This window comes from Galendromus occidentalis, unplaced genomic scaffold (genome assembly GCF_000255335.2).
Source record: "Galendromus occidentalis unplaced genomic scaffold, Mocc_1.1 scf7180000077543, whole genome shotgun sequence".
NCBI classification, from domain to species: domain Eukaryota; kingdom Metazoa; phylum Arthropoda; class Arachnida; order Mesostigmata; family Phytoseiidae; genus Galendromus; species Galendromus occidentalis.
The window spans coordinates 6,595-22,681 of NW_003805531.1; the positions used below are offsets into that span (position 1 = coordinate 6,595).

At 52.2% G+C, this 16,087-nt stretch overlaps 4 protein-coding genes across 4 annotated transcripts; 1 reads left to right on the forward strand and 3 right to left on the reverse strand.

Moving 5' to 3' along the window:
- Positions 1-640: 640 nt before the first annotated feature.
- LOC100907196 (protein FAM200B-like) lies at positions 641-1,213 on the reverse strand. The gene has a single exon (XM_003748623.1). It carries the CDS (start codon positions 1,211-1,213, stop codon positions 641-643), a length of 573 nt encoding a protein of 190 aa, XP_003748671.1.
- Positions 1,214-2,799: 1,586 nt separating this feature from the next.
- Positions 2,800-3,339, reverse strand: LOC108864952 (uncharacterized). The gene is made up of 2 exons (XM_018641497.1): positions 3,296-3,339; positions 2,800-3,202 (listed from the first exon to the last, which is right to left on the reverse strand). Exons 1-2 carry the CDS (start codon positions 3,337-3,339, stop codon positions 2,800-2,802), a joined length of 447 nt encoding a protein of 148 aa, XP_018497013.1.
- Positions 3,340-10,781: 7,442 nt separating this feature from the next.
- Positions 10,782-13,391, forward strand: LOC100907340 (uncharacterized). Its single transcript, XM_003748624.1, has one exon. The coding sequence runs from the start codon at positions 10,782-10,784 to the stop codon at positions 13,389-13,391; it is 2,610 nt and encodes an 869-aa protein (XP_003748672.1).
- A 209-nt stretch (positions 13,392-13,600) lies between these two features.
- Positions 13,601-15,637, reverse strand: LOC100907483 (SCAN domain-containing protein 3-like). The gene has a single exon (XM_029112935.1). The coding sequence runs from the start codon at positions 15,635-15,637 to the stop codon at positions 13,601-13,603; it is 2,037 nt and encodes a 678-aa protein (XP_028968768.1).
- Positions 15,638-16,087: the final 450 nt, after the last annotated feature.

A 16,087-nucleotide genomic window follows, 5' to 3' on the forward strand; every position in this document is an offset into this window, starting at 1 on the left:
TGGCGATTTCCACGGCGGCGATTGCTGCGACAGCCTCGTTGTCATGACTTTCACAGAGAGGCCCCTCCATACTCCACTCAGCATCATCATCTATCAGCGTGCTGATTTTTCTGTTGCAATCCTGAATTGCCCGGGCATGAAGGGAGATCCGGCGCACAACTTGATCTGGATCCTGATGGTCCGGAAATTTCGGATTTGCCGACTAAAGTTCAGCTATTGTTGCGAGCTCAGCCTGCATCTGCTTTCGACGAGTAGTACGAAAGCGTCGTAGGGTTTTCAACTCATTTTTCCGTTCCTTTTCACTCTTCTCGTGCTCCGATGTCTGGGAACGTGAGCTGCCTGCTTGGCCAACCGGCAATTCATCGTGTTCGATCAGCGGCATCGTCTGATTGGCGCTCCGAAAGTGCGCTCACGAGAAAATGAGGGATGGAGTCGAATCCTGCGTCACGGCACCAACTTTTGTGAGATAATTCCTCCTTAATTTAAGACGATCTCAATCGTGGTACATAGCAGAGCGAGGAACTCTCACTTCTTCCTTTTTTATTGATATCGATAGCAGGCGTGCCGGAAAGGGTTGAAAGGGCACGCTCGGCGGCATACTCGAACAGAAGCCGCGTGGCTGTATCGCTATAGCATTCGATTACTTAACACGCTGTACTCTCTGTATGACCACATTCTCGATCCACTCCGCCATTTGGTTGATCCGCCGCGCCACCGTGTCGTTCGAGAGCGGTATCGACTCAATCTCTTTCACATATTTCTCGTTGAGCACAATGGAAACCGCGTCTTTGATAGCGGGTAGAACGAGGTTTTCACCTGCTGTATGCGCCATGCCTGTCTTCGCGATTCTCCAACTGATTTGATACGAAGCGAGCATCACCTTCTCGCTTAGTTCCGTGAACTTCGTCAATTTCGTCTGGGCAGTCGTCATCTCCTTCAGTTTTCGTTCAAAGAATTCCAGCGGTTTTTCCGTGAGGTCGGGATGTCGACCCCGGAGGTGCCGGAGCAACATATTTGGACGCATGCTTCCGTTGCCCAGGCGTTCGTTGCACACCACGCACAGAGGCCGAGGCTCGGATTCGTCTCTATCGCGCGTGAATCCGAAAGAGAGATAAGTCGGTTTATATCTCCGTATTTTTGCTGCTCTCTTCGACGTTGGCATCGAATCTCCGGGAGGGTCGCCAGCTTTCCTTTTGAGGAGCCACCTTTGCATGGTTATACTCTTGAGGGCAGTTGATCACGACGAATCATACCGATCTACATACTCCACCGTCGCACGATGCGTTCGAAATCAGCGGATGCGTAGAGAAAAAAATGGACGTGGCTCTACGAAAACATCGGACATGCGCACCTGACACGTCGACGCGATGCGTCGACTTTGCTGACCGGCGCGACAGTTCAGCGATTACTGACTATCGGTAATTCGTCCCGAATATGTCCGGGATGGGAGTATTACAAAGAACTCGCCGCGTCTCCCCAGATTTTTTCGCGCGTCTCCCAAGGGAGACGCGTCCCCCTACTTTGAGAAACGCTGGCATACACGGTTTGCGCAACTCAATAATTATTAGTCTCTGCTTTAATTGCTTGCTGCAACTCAATAACCTCTACAGTCCGAAACGAGAGACTTGCGTGAATTCCTCAAGGAATTCATGCTCTTAGCATACACGGTTTGCGCAACTCAATAATTATTGGGGTCTGCTCCAATTGCTTGCTGTTATCCGAGTTTTCTGAAGAACGATGTGGCTTACGCGCTACCACATTACGGGTTTGAACCGCAGGGGAGTGAAAAGAACAGACTTGAACTGATCGGGATCACACGTGGAGCACGATGCGCAAATAAATTTGATGATAATTGGGACCCTGGATTGAACAGGGCTCCTCTGAGGATGAAGATGCGGACGGGGTGGATTGGAACGCCCTCCACACTATCACTATGATGATTTGAATTGATAACGGGGCCGGAAATATACTGTCGAGGAACGGCTTCCGTCGAGAGTCTTCGGAAGGATACTCTGTTGGCGATAAGATCTGATACTGCGACAGTCAGTATCGCTGATTGCCGCCGCGTCGCTGCGACTGACTCTGCAGCGGTGTACAACCCAGGTGAGGCATCAGCTGACCATCCGCCAGCCGGTACTGGAAAACAGCTGGAAACTGGCGCTGCGCCGAGACGTACCTATGCGCTACGCACTCCACAGATATTTATTGAAAATAGATGATATTCCTTTGGACTGCTCGTCCTAGGCGGTACAACATGATATAGAGATGGCACCAGACTCTGACCCAATCTCTTGTGAGGTGTGGAGTTGTTTGCTGATTGGGAGTGTGCTGTCTGCGTGTATGTGAACGTGTAGCAAGCTCGGAGAAACACGCGACGGAGGCCCCGTCCGTGACAGACCCCCCCCGCGAATTGCGGCATTGACATAGATGACGGAATTCTGATGCAAACGAAGGATCCAAGGACGGTGGATGTAAGCAGGTAGCGCGTCGGCCCCAAGCTCGCGCGCCGTTTGGAACCAGCCGGAACGCCGCCTGGCGGGAATTTGCGGCTCTGCGCGCGAGATCACTTTTGTCGTTGTCGTGATCCAGACGACACGACATTTTCCGTTGATCTCCGTGTTGAAGGGTGAGCTGTCCAATTTTGAGAATCTGAGTCTCGTAAGCGTGAGTGAATAATTGAAATTCGTATCCGTACTTTTCCGTCTCCCTACGCTGGTTGCCTTAGTGGAGGACTGTCCGTGATGATGATCCACTCGAAAGCAACATGGACAGAATTGGTGACTGGGCAACTTTCGTCGCTTAGTTGGGCTTCGGGCTCTCAATGGGATATAGTTTTCGTATGGGCCGATCAAGGATCTGGCCTGTTGCTGTCTTGATCGTGCATGATCTTGCGTGTTCCGGTCTCGCATCTCCTTTGAGGGCCACGACCCTGCAAAGTGGCCAGTAGGCTCTGCTCGGGCCGTGATCTTCTAATAGACAGATGTCTCCGACTCTCAGCGGTCTGGTCGGCAGAGGTTTCCTGGAGTGGGCGGAACGCAGGTAGCTGAGGTATTCTTTATGGAACCTTTTCCAGAAGTTGTTTTTCAACGCTTTGAGTGTGTGTTCCGGGAAGAAAGTTTTACTCTTGTAGCCGTAAAGTAAGTCCGCCGGGCTCAAGGCTTCGATCTGGTCAGCTTCCGCAGCTACAGTGGTGATTGGCCGCCTGTTGATCATCGCCTCGATGTTACTTAGAATGACTTCTAGGTCGGAAATATGGAACTGCTGAGCCGAGAACTTTTCTCAGGGGTCGTTTCACCGATTGTGCTTGACGTTCATCGAACCCGCCAAACCACGGTGCATAGGGGGTGATAAATTCCCATTTGATGAAGGAGTCTGCCAGCCATTTCTTAATGTCCCCGTTCAGGATACTGTGAGACCGGCTTTAGACTTTGATCTGGAAGAAACATTGTTGCTAGCTGAAGGATTACTAGGAAGAGAGACCCCGAGGTTCCCACACAGAGAACCGGAAATGTCCGGGGGATTTATTCTCGTTACGTAGGACCCAACCAAATTGGCTATAGGATCGCAACCGCTGTTTCCAATTAGAGATCTGACGGATAGCCCCGACTCTGTTTCCGAAAACCCGCGCGCTTCTCGCGCGGGGGAGAGGGCAGCAGATCTCTAGAAGAAGACGAGCATGTGCCGGAGAGAACACTTCTACTCGCGCGCTACAGCACGGCGGTTCTCCCTACGCCCCGACGCTTCGCTCCGAGAATAAAGTACACGAGTAGCTCCTACCAAAACCTGTGTGTTGATTGAAATACATCAGCATTACAGTTGGTGGAGATTTGTGGTTCGAAAACCGTGCCAACATCGCTCATCATGCCAGTGGAACATTCACCGGCTCCAACAGCTCACCACGGCTACAACACGCGGTCCGCGACGGACCCGCAAGTGGATCAGCAGCCCCAAGAGCTGCTCCAACCCTCAACGTCAGGTCAACCCGCTCCTCCACCATCGACGGAGACCAGCTCTTCCCAGTACGAAGTCGCCACGGATCACCCAGAACAAACCTCTGCTCTCACCACGGAAACCGAGAACACGGGTTACACCTACGATGACTCGGCAGGATCGGAACAGCTCTTCACCATACCAAACCCTCAACAGCCCATCCCAGGTCAGGCCATGGGTTTATTGACGAACCAACAATTGCAGGCGATAGTTTTCGCGCTCCAAGAGCAGGTCCGGGCCCTGCAGACAACCCCCAGCCCGACCCCGGTAGCAGTCCAGGTCGCAGCTCCTCCACTACCGATGGATCTTCCCACGTTCGACGGCACCGGGGACGGAGAACGTTGGCTCAAGGACTTCAACAACGCAGCTCAGTACAATAACATCGACGACACGAAAAAGATCCAACGAGTGAAGTCCTCCCTAACGGGCGTCGCCAGCACGTGGTTCGACAGCGTCCAGCAGGACTGCATGACGTGGTCGGCGTTTGAGGCGAAAATACGGCGCCGCTTCGCCGACATGCAGAGGATCTCCCAACAGGCGGCCCGGAAACTGGAACTGCTCCGCCAAGACGAGGACACAGAACTCTCCCATTTGTTCGAACAGGTAGTACGACTCTGTAGACAGGTCGACGCCGATATGGCAGAAGAGAAGATCATACGCAATTTTATGAAGACGCTCCTACCGATGCACGCCTGTGTTCTGTCCCTGTTCTACCCATCGTCGCTGGAACAACTGCGAGAGAGGATCACGGATCTGGACAAGACAATGCCCTTCCTCAATAACAAGGCGCTCCGACCCAGCACCAGTTCGGCCAATCTCTGCCACATCCGGCCGACAGAGTCAGCGGATCGTCTACCGGAATCAGGATCACAGGCAAGAAACTCCGAAAAACGCTCCTCCTCCCAGGGTCAGTACGCTCCAAACCGTTCTAGGTCTCGCTCCCCGGCACCACGATCCCGACACGCGTCCCCGAAAAGCCAACGGGGCCGTTCCCCAGTGCCGGAGGCGCACAAACCAAGGGAGCGTGGGAGACAAGCCAGTCCCGCCAACCGAAGCCGAAGCTCATCCACCAGTTCCCGATCGCACCGTTCTGCAGGCTCTCAACGCACCAACACACCGTACCGCCTGTCCATCAGCTCCAGCTCCAGCTCAAGCTCCAACGGCGGCAAACCCTTCACGACCCCACCGAAGCCCTCACAGGAAGACCCCGATCAGGATCCGTTCGAGCCCTTCTACTCCGGCAACCGAAGGACACCGGAGGGCGACCCGATCTGCAATTATTGTAACCATAACGGCCACGTGATGCGCTTTTGCAGGAACCGAATGGCGAAACGCCCGGCGTTCAGACCGAGATCCGCCACGGCTCCGGGAAATGCGCCGCGACGTCAATAGATCTTCCCCGTGAGGACGATGACGTCGCGACCATTTTTCACGGGAATTTGGTTCGGATCGAACTTAGCGATGGAAGAAGTAGGTTCGCATTGGTAGATTTGGGTGCGGAGGTGTCGGCCGTTAGGGCAAGCCTGTTAGCTGGAAAGCATGTTACGTTCCTCCCTGTTGATGTAAAGCGTTCCCCCCTTGGGTCTGTCACCGTGGCGAATGGAATGTGTGTTCCTGTGAAGGGCGTTTGCACCCTAACGATCTCACCTAATAAAGATAGAGCCCCTTTCCCGTGCGAGTTCGTCATCATTGACCCCCTAACCCACGACATCATACTCGGACTGGATTTTTGGAGGGCTCACGGAGCCATCATCAACCTGACCAACGACTCTATCACACTGCGCAGAAACTTCGTTCCGACGAAACGGTCAGACAACAGCCGCCGAATTAGCCATCTTACAGGGGATACAGAAGAGGAGAAAGCGAACCGCACGGAGGGGGCTCCGAGATCGCCATGGGCACCCGCGGTGCCCACCCAGGAGGTAACGTTCAAAGTAGCTCGAACAACGGAAATTCTCCCCGGAGAAGCCAGTCTGGTCGGTATAACATCAGAATATCGAGGTAAAGAAGAAACGATCATTATCCGCCCGAATGTGGCTCTGATGCAAAAGAAAAGTCTCATCTTTCCAACGGCTCTGGTGAACTTACAAAAAGGAAATTCGATCGTCCTCGTCGAGAACCACACCGAAGAACGGATCACTTTACCCATAGGCATGCACATAGCACTCGGGCAGGAAACGGCGGAGAGACAAGAGAGTCGAACCGTCGCCGCCTTAGAGAAACCGACGACAAGGAAACAAGGATCCCACCACGCTCTCGACGCCAAGCTGGAAGGGGCCATCAACCCGCAGCTACCTCAAGAACAACGACGAAAAATCAAGCAGATCATCCAGAAATTCCCAGGGCTCATACCGGCGGAAAACGAGCCGCCAAGACAGACGCACGAAGCGGTACACCGTATTGACACCGGAGTGGCGAGACCGGTAAGAAGTCGCTACACAAAACGCTATGCGCCGGCAGAACGCGATCTCATAGCATCGGAAGTCAAAACAATGGAACAGCAAGGGATCATACAACCATCCACGAGCCCGTGGAACAGCCCGGTGGTCCTGGTGAAAAAGAAAGACGGCAGTATCCGATTTTGTGTCGACTACCGCGAGCTCAACAAAGTAACGAAAAGAGATACCTACCCCATACCCAGGATCGACGACGCTCTCGATTGCCTGTCCGGATCCAACGTATTTTCGTCCCTAGATCTAAAATCAGGCTATTTCCAGTGCCCCCTCGACGAGCAAGACAGGGAAGAGACAGCGTTCGTAACCCCCGACGGCCTATTTGAGTTCAAGGTTCTTCCCTTTGGTCTGTCAAATGGACCTGCCACTTTCGAACGCCTCATGGACAAGGTGCTCCGGGGCCGTAAGTGGAAGCAGTGCCTCGTATACCTTGACGACCTATGCATTTTTGGACGATCAATACAAGAACATAACGAGAGGTTGGAGGAAATCTTAGGTTGCCTAGACCGGGCCAACCTCTCCCTTAACATCAAGAAGTGCTCCTTCGGAGCAGACAGGATCATCCTCCTAGGCCATGAAGTCACGAAAGAAGGGATCCGACCCGACCCAACCAAGACGAGAGACATCGAAACGTTCAATACCCCGGAAAACACCAAAGCAGTAAGGAGCTTCCTAGGCTTATGTTCCTACTATCGCAAGTTCATCGAAAACTTCTCGAAAATCGCAGCTCCCCTTAATGAATTGCTCAAGGACGGGGCAAAATTTACATGGGACCGAGAGCAGCAACAGGCGTTTGAAGAGCTACGCCGGAAACTGACGAGCCCTCCGCCGCTAGGCCATTTCGACGAAAAACTACCGATCACACTCCGGACGGATGCCTGCAAGTATGGAATAGGGGCGATCCTGGCTCAAACAGATAACCAAGGTACGGAGAGAGTCATCGCCTATGCTAGCAGGACACTCACGGGGCCGGAAACGAGGTACTCTACGACCGATCAGGAAGGCCTCGCGGTCGTATGGGCTGTCAAGAAGTTCAGACCCTATGTCTACGGCCGTAAGGTGACGGTTGTGACGGATCATCACGCTTTGTGCTGGTTGATGACATCAAGGCACCTCACGGGAAGGTTGGCACGGTGGGCCTTGCTCCTACAAGAACATGACATCACGGTAATGTATAAGCAGGGTAGGAAACATTTAGATGCTGACTGCTTATCCCGATACCCGGCTCTCCCACCAGGCCCACCGTTGGCAAAAACCCACATCAACGCTCTCAGCCTGGTCGACCTGGCCCAGGCGCAACTTGAGGATCCCACCTTACAGAAGCTCAGAGAAAAGGCGGAAGGATCCAACTCCTTCGGAACGGTCCAAGACATCCTATACAAAAGAAACTTCTCCAGGACAGGGGACAACCTGCTGTTGGTACTTCCCAAACAGCTCAGACAGGAAGCACTGCAGGCAGCACACCACGAAAAGGAAGGAGGTCATTTGGGCATCGCTCGCACATTCGGAAGGATCGCACAGAAGTACTATTGGCCCACAGCATTCAGAGACGTCGAAACACTCGTTAAGACGTGCAAGGAATGCCAACGAAGGAGGACAGACAAAGAGAAATTCGGAGAGCTCCAACACATGGAAACGCCAGGGAAGAATTTCCAGGTCATCGGGATCGACCTCCTGTCGTTCAACCCAACCAGAAGAGGCAATCGGGTCATAGTAACCGCGATTTGCCACCTCTCCAAATTCCTCATAGCAAGGGCCCTACCGGATGGATCTGCCCAACATGTAGCTGACTTCCTGGTCAACGACATCATCCTGCGATACGGAGCTCCGAAAACCCTAATCAGCGACCAAGGGAAGGTCTTCATGTCCGAGAAGCTCCAACAAGTCAACGCACACTGCGGCATCGAACATAGAAGAACGAGCCCATACCACCCGGCAACGAATGGCCTTACGGAACGCTCTCACCGCACACTAGCTGACATCATTAGCAAATACGTCAACCAGAACATGACTGACTGGGACGATATTTTACCCTTCGCAGTGCACGCATACAACACGACCCCACAGAAATCGACCAAGTTCTCACCATTCTACCTAGTCCACGGCCAGGAGGCGGACTCGACTTTCGACGCGTTCCTACCGGCGGTGCCAACAGCACGAACGGTTACGGCTCAGGACTTCGCCGAAAAGTTTCAAACGCGAGTAAGGGAAGCTAGAGAGCTCGCTCGCCAACTGGCCGACAAAGAAAAGGACGTGAACAAACTGAACTTCGACCAACGGAGGACCCCAACACCATTCGAGGAAGGAGACAGCGTGTGGCTGCACTACCCCTTCAGACAGGTCGGTCAATCAGATAAATTGCAGAAACAATTTTTTGGACCATACAAAATAACGCAGAAGAAGGGGCCAGAGACCTTCGAAGTGGAAGCGGAACAGGGAGCGACCCTCCCTGGACCCAGATCCAAAAAGCAGGTGGTTCATTCGTCCCGACTGAAGTTCGTTCGAGAGTTCCCCCCGCTGCAAGATTCCGCCGAAACACCGAACGATCCAACACAACAACGTGATTCACCGACCCAACAAACAGGAGAACACACCAAGAAGCCGAAGGAGTCAATCCGGAAACCAGCTTACACCGGGGCGACAACCAGCAGCACACCGACCCGACGAAACCCGGAAAGAAGTAGGAAGCCACCGACTAGGCTCATCGACTCCTAACTTAGGTAATAGCGAACCGAGACGGTTCGACCCTTAGGGGGGGGTTATGTGAGACCGGCTTTAGACTTTGATCTGGAAGAAACATTGTTGCTAGCTGGAGGATTACTAGGAAGAGAGACCCCGAGGTTCCCACACAGAGAACCGGAAATGTCCGGGGGATTTATTCTCGTTACGTAGGACCCAACCAAATTGGCTATAGGATCGCAACCGCTGTTTCCAATTAAAGATCTGACGGATAGCCCCGACTCTGTTTCCGAAAACCCGCGCGCTTCTCGCGCGGGGGAGAGGGCAGCGGATCCCTACAAGAGGACGTGCATGTGACCGGAGAGAACACTTCTACTCGCGCGCTACAGCACGGCGGTCTCCCTAGCCCCGACGCTGCTCCGAGAATAAAGTACAAGAGTGCTCCTACCAAAACCTGTGCGTGTTGACTGAAAGACGTCAGCACTACAATATATTTATGTGATCGAATTCCAGAAGCGTGGTTCACCCCACATGCACATGTTGTTGACCTTCAAGGCTGATTCGAAGCTCAGAACCCCTGCAGAAGTCGATAGTTTGATCAGCGCTGAGATACCCGATCCGTCCACCGAGGCCGCACTACACGAAATCGTCTCCAAGTGTATGATCCATGGTCCGTGTGGGAAGCTAAATCCTTCTTCGCCATGCATGGTTGACGGGAAATGCTCAAAACGCTTCCCCAAAACTTTCAATAACGACACATCGCTTTCTACGGAAGGTTATCCAGAGTATCGACGTCGTGAGGATGGCCGTTCGATAACACGTCACAAAAATAGAGTAGATAACCGCTCCGTCGTTCCTTATTGCCCATATTTATCGCTGATGTTTGAAGCTCATATCAACGTCGAGGTATGTGCTCTCCTTCACGCTGTGACGCATATCTAGGTAGAATTTATATGCTTCAATAAAGAGAGAGCCGAGAGACGTCGTGCAATGGTCAGGTTCGCCGAGGCGCGGGGCAGCCCCGACGTGCAACGTGCAGCGGCGGACGTTCAGCGGCAGTTGAGAACCAACCGTCGACCGAGACGGTGAGAGAGACCACGACGGCATCGGCAATTTAACCGAAATTCAGTTTCGTATTCTTTCCGACGCCAAACTGTGGCTTCATATGGTGGCAGCGGTGGGATGGCCGTCGTTCGGGGGGGGCGATAGACGACGGGGCGAGCGGCGTGTCGGCGGTCGGCGGGGCAGGCGGGTGATCAGCGGCTCGGCTTGGCGGGGAGCGTGGGTTCAGCGGTTGGAAAACCGGCGGGCGAGTTGCGGACGAGGCGATGGCGGCCTGGAGGACTGCAAGACATGCATGCTATTTCGCGCGGAAGCGGCGACGGAGCCTGTCCCGCCAATCCCGAACTTCAGACTAGAGACGGCGGCTCTGTCACCGCCGCTCAAAAGAGCGTCGTGCGACGCTTAGCAGACAGCGAACAGAAATCAAAAACAATGAGTGTACGAATGATTGTGACAGGTGGCGGACCACCGTGAATTCCTAGCAATAAATTTGTGATCAAGATTCATACCCAGTTCAGTTATCTACCCCGGCAAGTCCGCGACATGGCGCCCAACCACTGAACCTACGACGGCTGGACTCGGATCAAGTGAACAACGATGAAACCAACGTTCGGGGAAGAAGCGCATTCGGTGAGAAACTCAACCTTCAACGAGGAGGGAATCATGAAAAGTGACGAAAACCATGACCCTCGAAACAATCAGAACAAAACGTCTGAAGAAAGCAGATTGATCGCCGAAAGGACGCTCTTAGTCGAAGAGATCAAACAATTATCGAAGTTCGTCATCGACAAGATGAGCAAGGAAGACACTACCGCAGCGACACTCCAAGCAAGTTTAGAGTTCCTGGCAGTACACTCCGACAAGCTGAACAGAATCAACGAGAAGATCTGGAACGAGATGTTCGATATCAACCAGCTTAGAAGGGACAGGCAGGAACAGAATACGTTGAATCTCGAGACCAGATTCATAGTTTGTCAGCTCCGCGAGGCGATCGACAAACGAAAAACAGCGAAGGGCATTCACAACTCGAGCGATCATAAAAACCCCGTCGGTGCAGACCAGAAGTGCTGCGGTTCCTCGAAAAACGCGAGGAAACTCGAGCACCTGAAAATGGATCGTTTCGACGGGAAACTTGAGAATTGGCTGCCCTGGTGGGCACGTTTCGAAGATCGCATCCAAAACGACCCGCAGTTAAATGACAGATCGAAATACGACTACTTACTGCAGTACCTGTCAAGGGAAGTCAAGGAGCGACTCAAGACTATTCCAGTCGACGAAGAATTCTACCAAACAGCCGTGGACCGTCTCAAAGCAGAATTCGGCAACGTAGACAAGCTTCGCGCACTATACACCCAGCGACTGATGACACTCAAGCCCATTGCGAACCGTTACGACAGATCCGGACTACGAGAGCTCCTTCAGGTCGTGCACACGAGCATAGCCGCCCTGGAGAGAATCGGATTACCAAGAGACTCAATCACTCCGTTCTTCTATCCAAAACTGAAAGAGAGCGTGCCGGTTGACGTCTACCTCGAGTTCAAGATATCGAGCAGAATCGAGAGGGCGAACGCGGCCAACGGAACATCAGCCTCGACCATAATCTCGACGGAACAGTTAGACAAATTACTAACCTTCATCAAGGACGTTGTGTCGGACCTAGATGACATCAACGAGCAGCAGCTCAAACAGTTGCAGACATCCGGTGCGAATCGCACGGTACCATCTGCGTTCGCGCTTAAAACAGAACTCAAGACGGTTCACAAGAAGAGTACCCCATTCCGAACACCCACGAGCGCCGAACAGGTCCACCAGTCTCCATGCGTATTCTGCAAATCAGCCGAACACAGGACACAGGCATGTCTCGACACATCGATGAGCATCCAGAAGAAACGAGAAATGCTCACAAGAGAAAACCGCTGTTCGACATGCTCAAAGAGGGGTCACCAAGGGAGCTCATGCCGAAGCTCGCCGTTCTGCATCAAATGCAAGCAGAGGGGTCACATGACACCGCTTTGCAGCTCGATGGAAACATTCGCGGGACACTGCCAGAAGGAAGCTAGTGCAACCGATGAGAAGCAGTACTACATAACTGTTCGGGCAATGGCTATAGGGCCATCAGGAAAGAAGAGAGAGGTCCGAATACTGTTCGATTCGGGGTCGAAGGTTTCCTTCGCGAGGAACCAGGTCGTCGAGCAACTAGGTTTCGACCGGAAAAAACTCGACACAATTCCCATATCATTGAAGATGCTGAAGCAAGCGACAATTCTGACGGAAACATCAGCCGTCAGCTTCAGATTGCAACACGTCAGAGGCGGACCGGCCAACCATTTCAAGTTCTTCACCCTGGACAATATATGCGGAGGGCAGATCCAACCCGAAATCGACGCGACTTCCGAAGAACAACTCCAGAGAATGAACATCGCGCTATCCGATAACTACAACTCAAAAGAACCGATCGACATTCTCATCGGAGCAGATCAACTCGTGGGCGTACAGACACACAACGCTCACAGACTAGGGAAAACACTCGAACTAGTGGAGACCGCGTTTGGATGGGCGTTGTTCGGAGCTCGCAATGGCAAAGCGAGAGCGACGGTTGACGTTAATTTCGCGGAAACACCATGCCTGCTCACCAGTGTACCGCAAATGACACCACTCGAGCCGCGTCCGGATTTCGAACAACGGGTGCGTATGTTCATAGAAGCAGACGCCATGGCAATCGAGAACGAGCCCAGAGAAGAAGCGGATCAGTTCATCAATGAGTTCATGGAAAAAGTGAAATTCGACCCGAAGAATCATCGATTCACGGTTGCCCTTCCATTCAAAGACGGCTTGCAACCAGGGAAGAATCTCTCCATCGCTACAGCTAGGTTGAAAGCCTTGACCAAGAGCCTCGACAGGCGTGGACTCCGACAGAAGTATCAAACCGAAGTACAATCACTCCTGGACCTCAATTTCATCGAACCAGTTGATGAAAATCAAAGACCCGTTGGACCAGTGTCCTACCTCCCACACAGGGAGGTGGTCAAAGAGGAAAGCCTCACCACGAAGCTACGAATAGTTTTCGATGCCTCGGCGAAAGAGAAGGGTTTCCTATCGCTTAACGACACTCTACACCAGGGGTGGCCAACCTTTTTCGTCCCGCGGACCACCAAAGTCATGGCGACGGACCCCGCGGACCACCAAAATTTAGGTCACCCGTTTTAAAATCAGAACGCGAGAAGAAGGGGGCCAGAATACATCAAGAATGCACTTAATTTATCTTCATAGCACCAGATATTTCACCTCTTCGAAATACAAGCATGATAGAGATAGCAAAGAGGAGCTGCGCAGGAGTTTTCACAATCTCCATGGACTCCGAGTTCGAAAACAATTAAGAACGTTCACGCAACCTACGTTAACGTGTATAAATAGAATTAGTGCGATACCTGTGCTTGCTTCGACGACAAGATCGCGTCGATCTGAGGCGCTAGATTCGTAACTCCTAGTCGAAGTTCCGCGTGCATCTCGAGGGAAGTCCGATATCTAGTCTTGATGGCAGTGACAGATGAAAACGTTTTCTCGCAGAGGTAAGTTGTGGAGAATTGCACCAAAATCTTCATCGCTTCCGCGCTCAGCATCGGGTATTCTTGTCCAACTCCGAGCCAAAAATGAGCTCTCGACAACGAAGCGTGGAACTTCATCTGCAGGCTCGCATCTGAAGCGAGATCCAGCAAGCTTTCTTTCCCTTTCATGCACAAATTCGTGTCGTCAATTTTCGCGGTGAACGGATCCAGAATCCAGAGACTGCCATTTCTGGGATCTTCTTGCTCCGGGTAGTATTTACCGAACAAATCCATGAGGGTTTGTAAATGCTCCCGGACGATTACGACCACTCCCTCGCTGAGGTGATTCTGCTTCGAGAACTCATCGAAATTAGGAAACATCGGAAAATCTTTCTCTGAGACTGCGGCGTGCCAAAGAACTAGTTTTTTACGGAAGCCGTCAATCTTCGCTCGCAGCGTGAACATATCGCAATGCTTCCCTTGTAAGGATAAATTCAGCTCATTCAAATGAGAGAAAATATCGGCCAAGTATGATAGTTTGGCTTTCCAATCTACATCGGACATGATAGCAAGGAACGTCGAATTGTTCTGCTGCTGGAAAAATACCTTAACTTCTTGCAACAAAGAAAGAAGTCGATTGAGAACTCTCCCACGAGACAACCACCTGACTTCTGCATGCAAGAGGAGATGGGAAAACTGAGAACCCATTTCCTCACAGAGAGCTTCGAAGATACGCGAATTCAATGGTTTGCAACGAATCTCGTTCACAATGCGGACCACATCAGACAAAACGCTGTGCAATTGTGGAGAGAGTCGTTTCGCAACCAGTTGTTCCCTATGTATGATGCAATGGGTGCTCAGCAAGTTGGGGTGTCCGACCTTCTTGACTCTTGCTGTGAAACCCATCAGACGTCCTGTCATATTAGCGGCTCCGTCCGTGCATACCCCAATGCAGTTCTTCCACGGTATGCTATGATCTTCGAAAAAGCCGTCAAGGACTCGGAATATTTCGGAGCCAGTTGTCCGACCCGGCAGTTCCACAGAGCAGAGAAGTTCCTCCAAGAGTTCTCCGTCGTGTTCGACCTTGACGAAACAGACCAATACGGCTTTATTCGTCAGATCTGTTGACTCGTCGATCTGGATCGAGTAGAATGTCGACTTCTTGACCAAATCGATAATTTGATCTTGGATGTTATCGGCCATGTGCTCGATTCTCCGTTTCACCGTGTTGCGCGACAGGGAGATACCTCTGAGTTTCTGGTAAGCGTCGTGTCCGATCACCTCCTGACTCGCCAGTAGGATGCATGGTTTTATCAATTCCTCGCCGATGACGTATGCTTTCTTGTTCTTCGCGATTTCGAGCGATATCAGATACGAGGCTCTCATCTGGGAGTTATTGTCACCAAGGGTCATATTTCTCATTGAATTCTGTTGCTGCTTGAGTTCGTCTCGCATTCTCTGAAAGTACTCCAACGGTTTGCAAGCCAGATCGGGATGTTTCAAATCTCGGTGCCTCTGAAGTTTGGACGGCTTCATTCCTTCATTCGATAGGCACTCCGAACAAACAATGCACAGCGGCCTAGGCTCGAATTCGCTACCGGGCTCTTGAATGAATCCGAATCTGAGATAGCTCGCATCGTACTTCCGCGTGCGTTTGTACTGCTTTTTCGGCCTCCCCGATGCCGCTATTCTGCCACCTATCCTGACCGGAGAGAAGTTCGAGGTCCCAGATATCTGTATCTCCGACTCAATTAACGGCATGGCCTCTTCCTCCAAGTCAATAACAGGATATCGTACTTCCCCTTCAGTGGCTAGCTCTCCAAAAGATGGGTTGTCATCGGCGTCCGCGGAAACGTGTTTTCGCTTCCTGAAGAAGCTCTGGATTCTGGCCTGACTCTTCCCGCCCATTCCGAGGAAACTGCTGGGGATTCTTCAATGAACTTGGGTGACGCCTTCCGGAAACAAGGCTAGAAGCCAGGCTCGAGCTCACTCTCGATCGAACAGTCCGCGGCGCGTACACATTCGACTGAACCCATGTGCGCGATACCCAAGCACAAATATTTAGGAACGGACGTTCCAAATCGAGACGGAATCATCTGCTCGCTCGGCGTGTGGTGTGTGAAACTTCGACACGCAGAGCACAGGTACATACACAATCACGTCTCGTATCCAATGCGCCTTCAGCAGCACGCGCGGCCGTCTCATGACTGACGCACATAGGGCTGTGCAGATTCCGCCGCGAAAGTCATGGGCTGTGCTCGTGTCAGATAAGCTCCCTCTGGTGTAAACTGGACAGAATGCTCCGCGGACCACCAAAATATAGGTCGCGGACCACCAGTGGTCCGCGGACCCCCATTT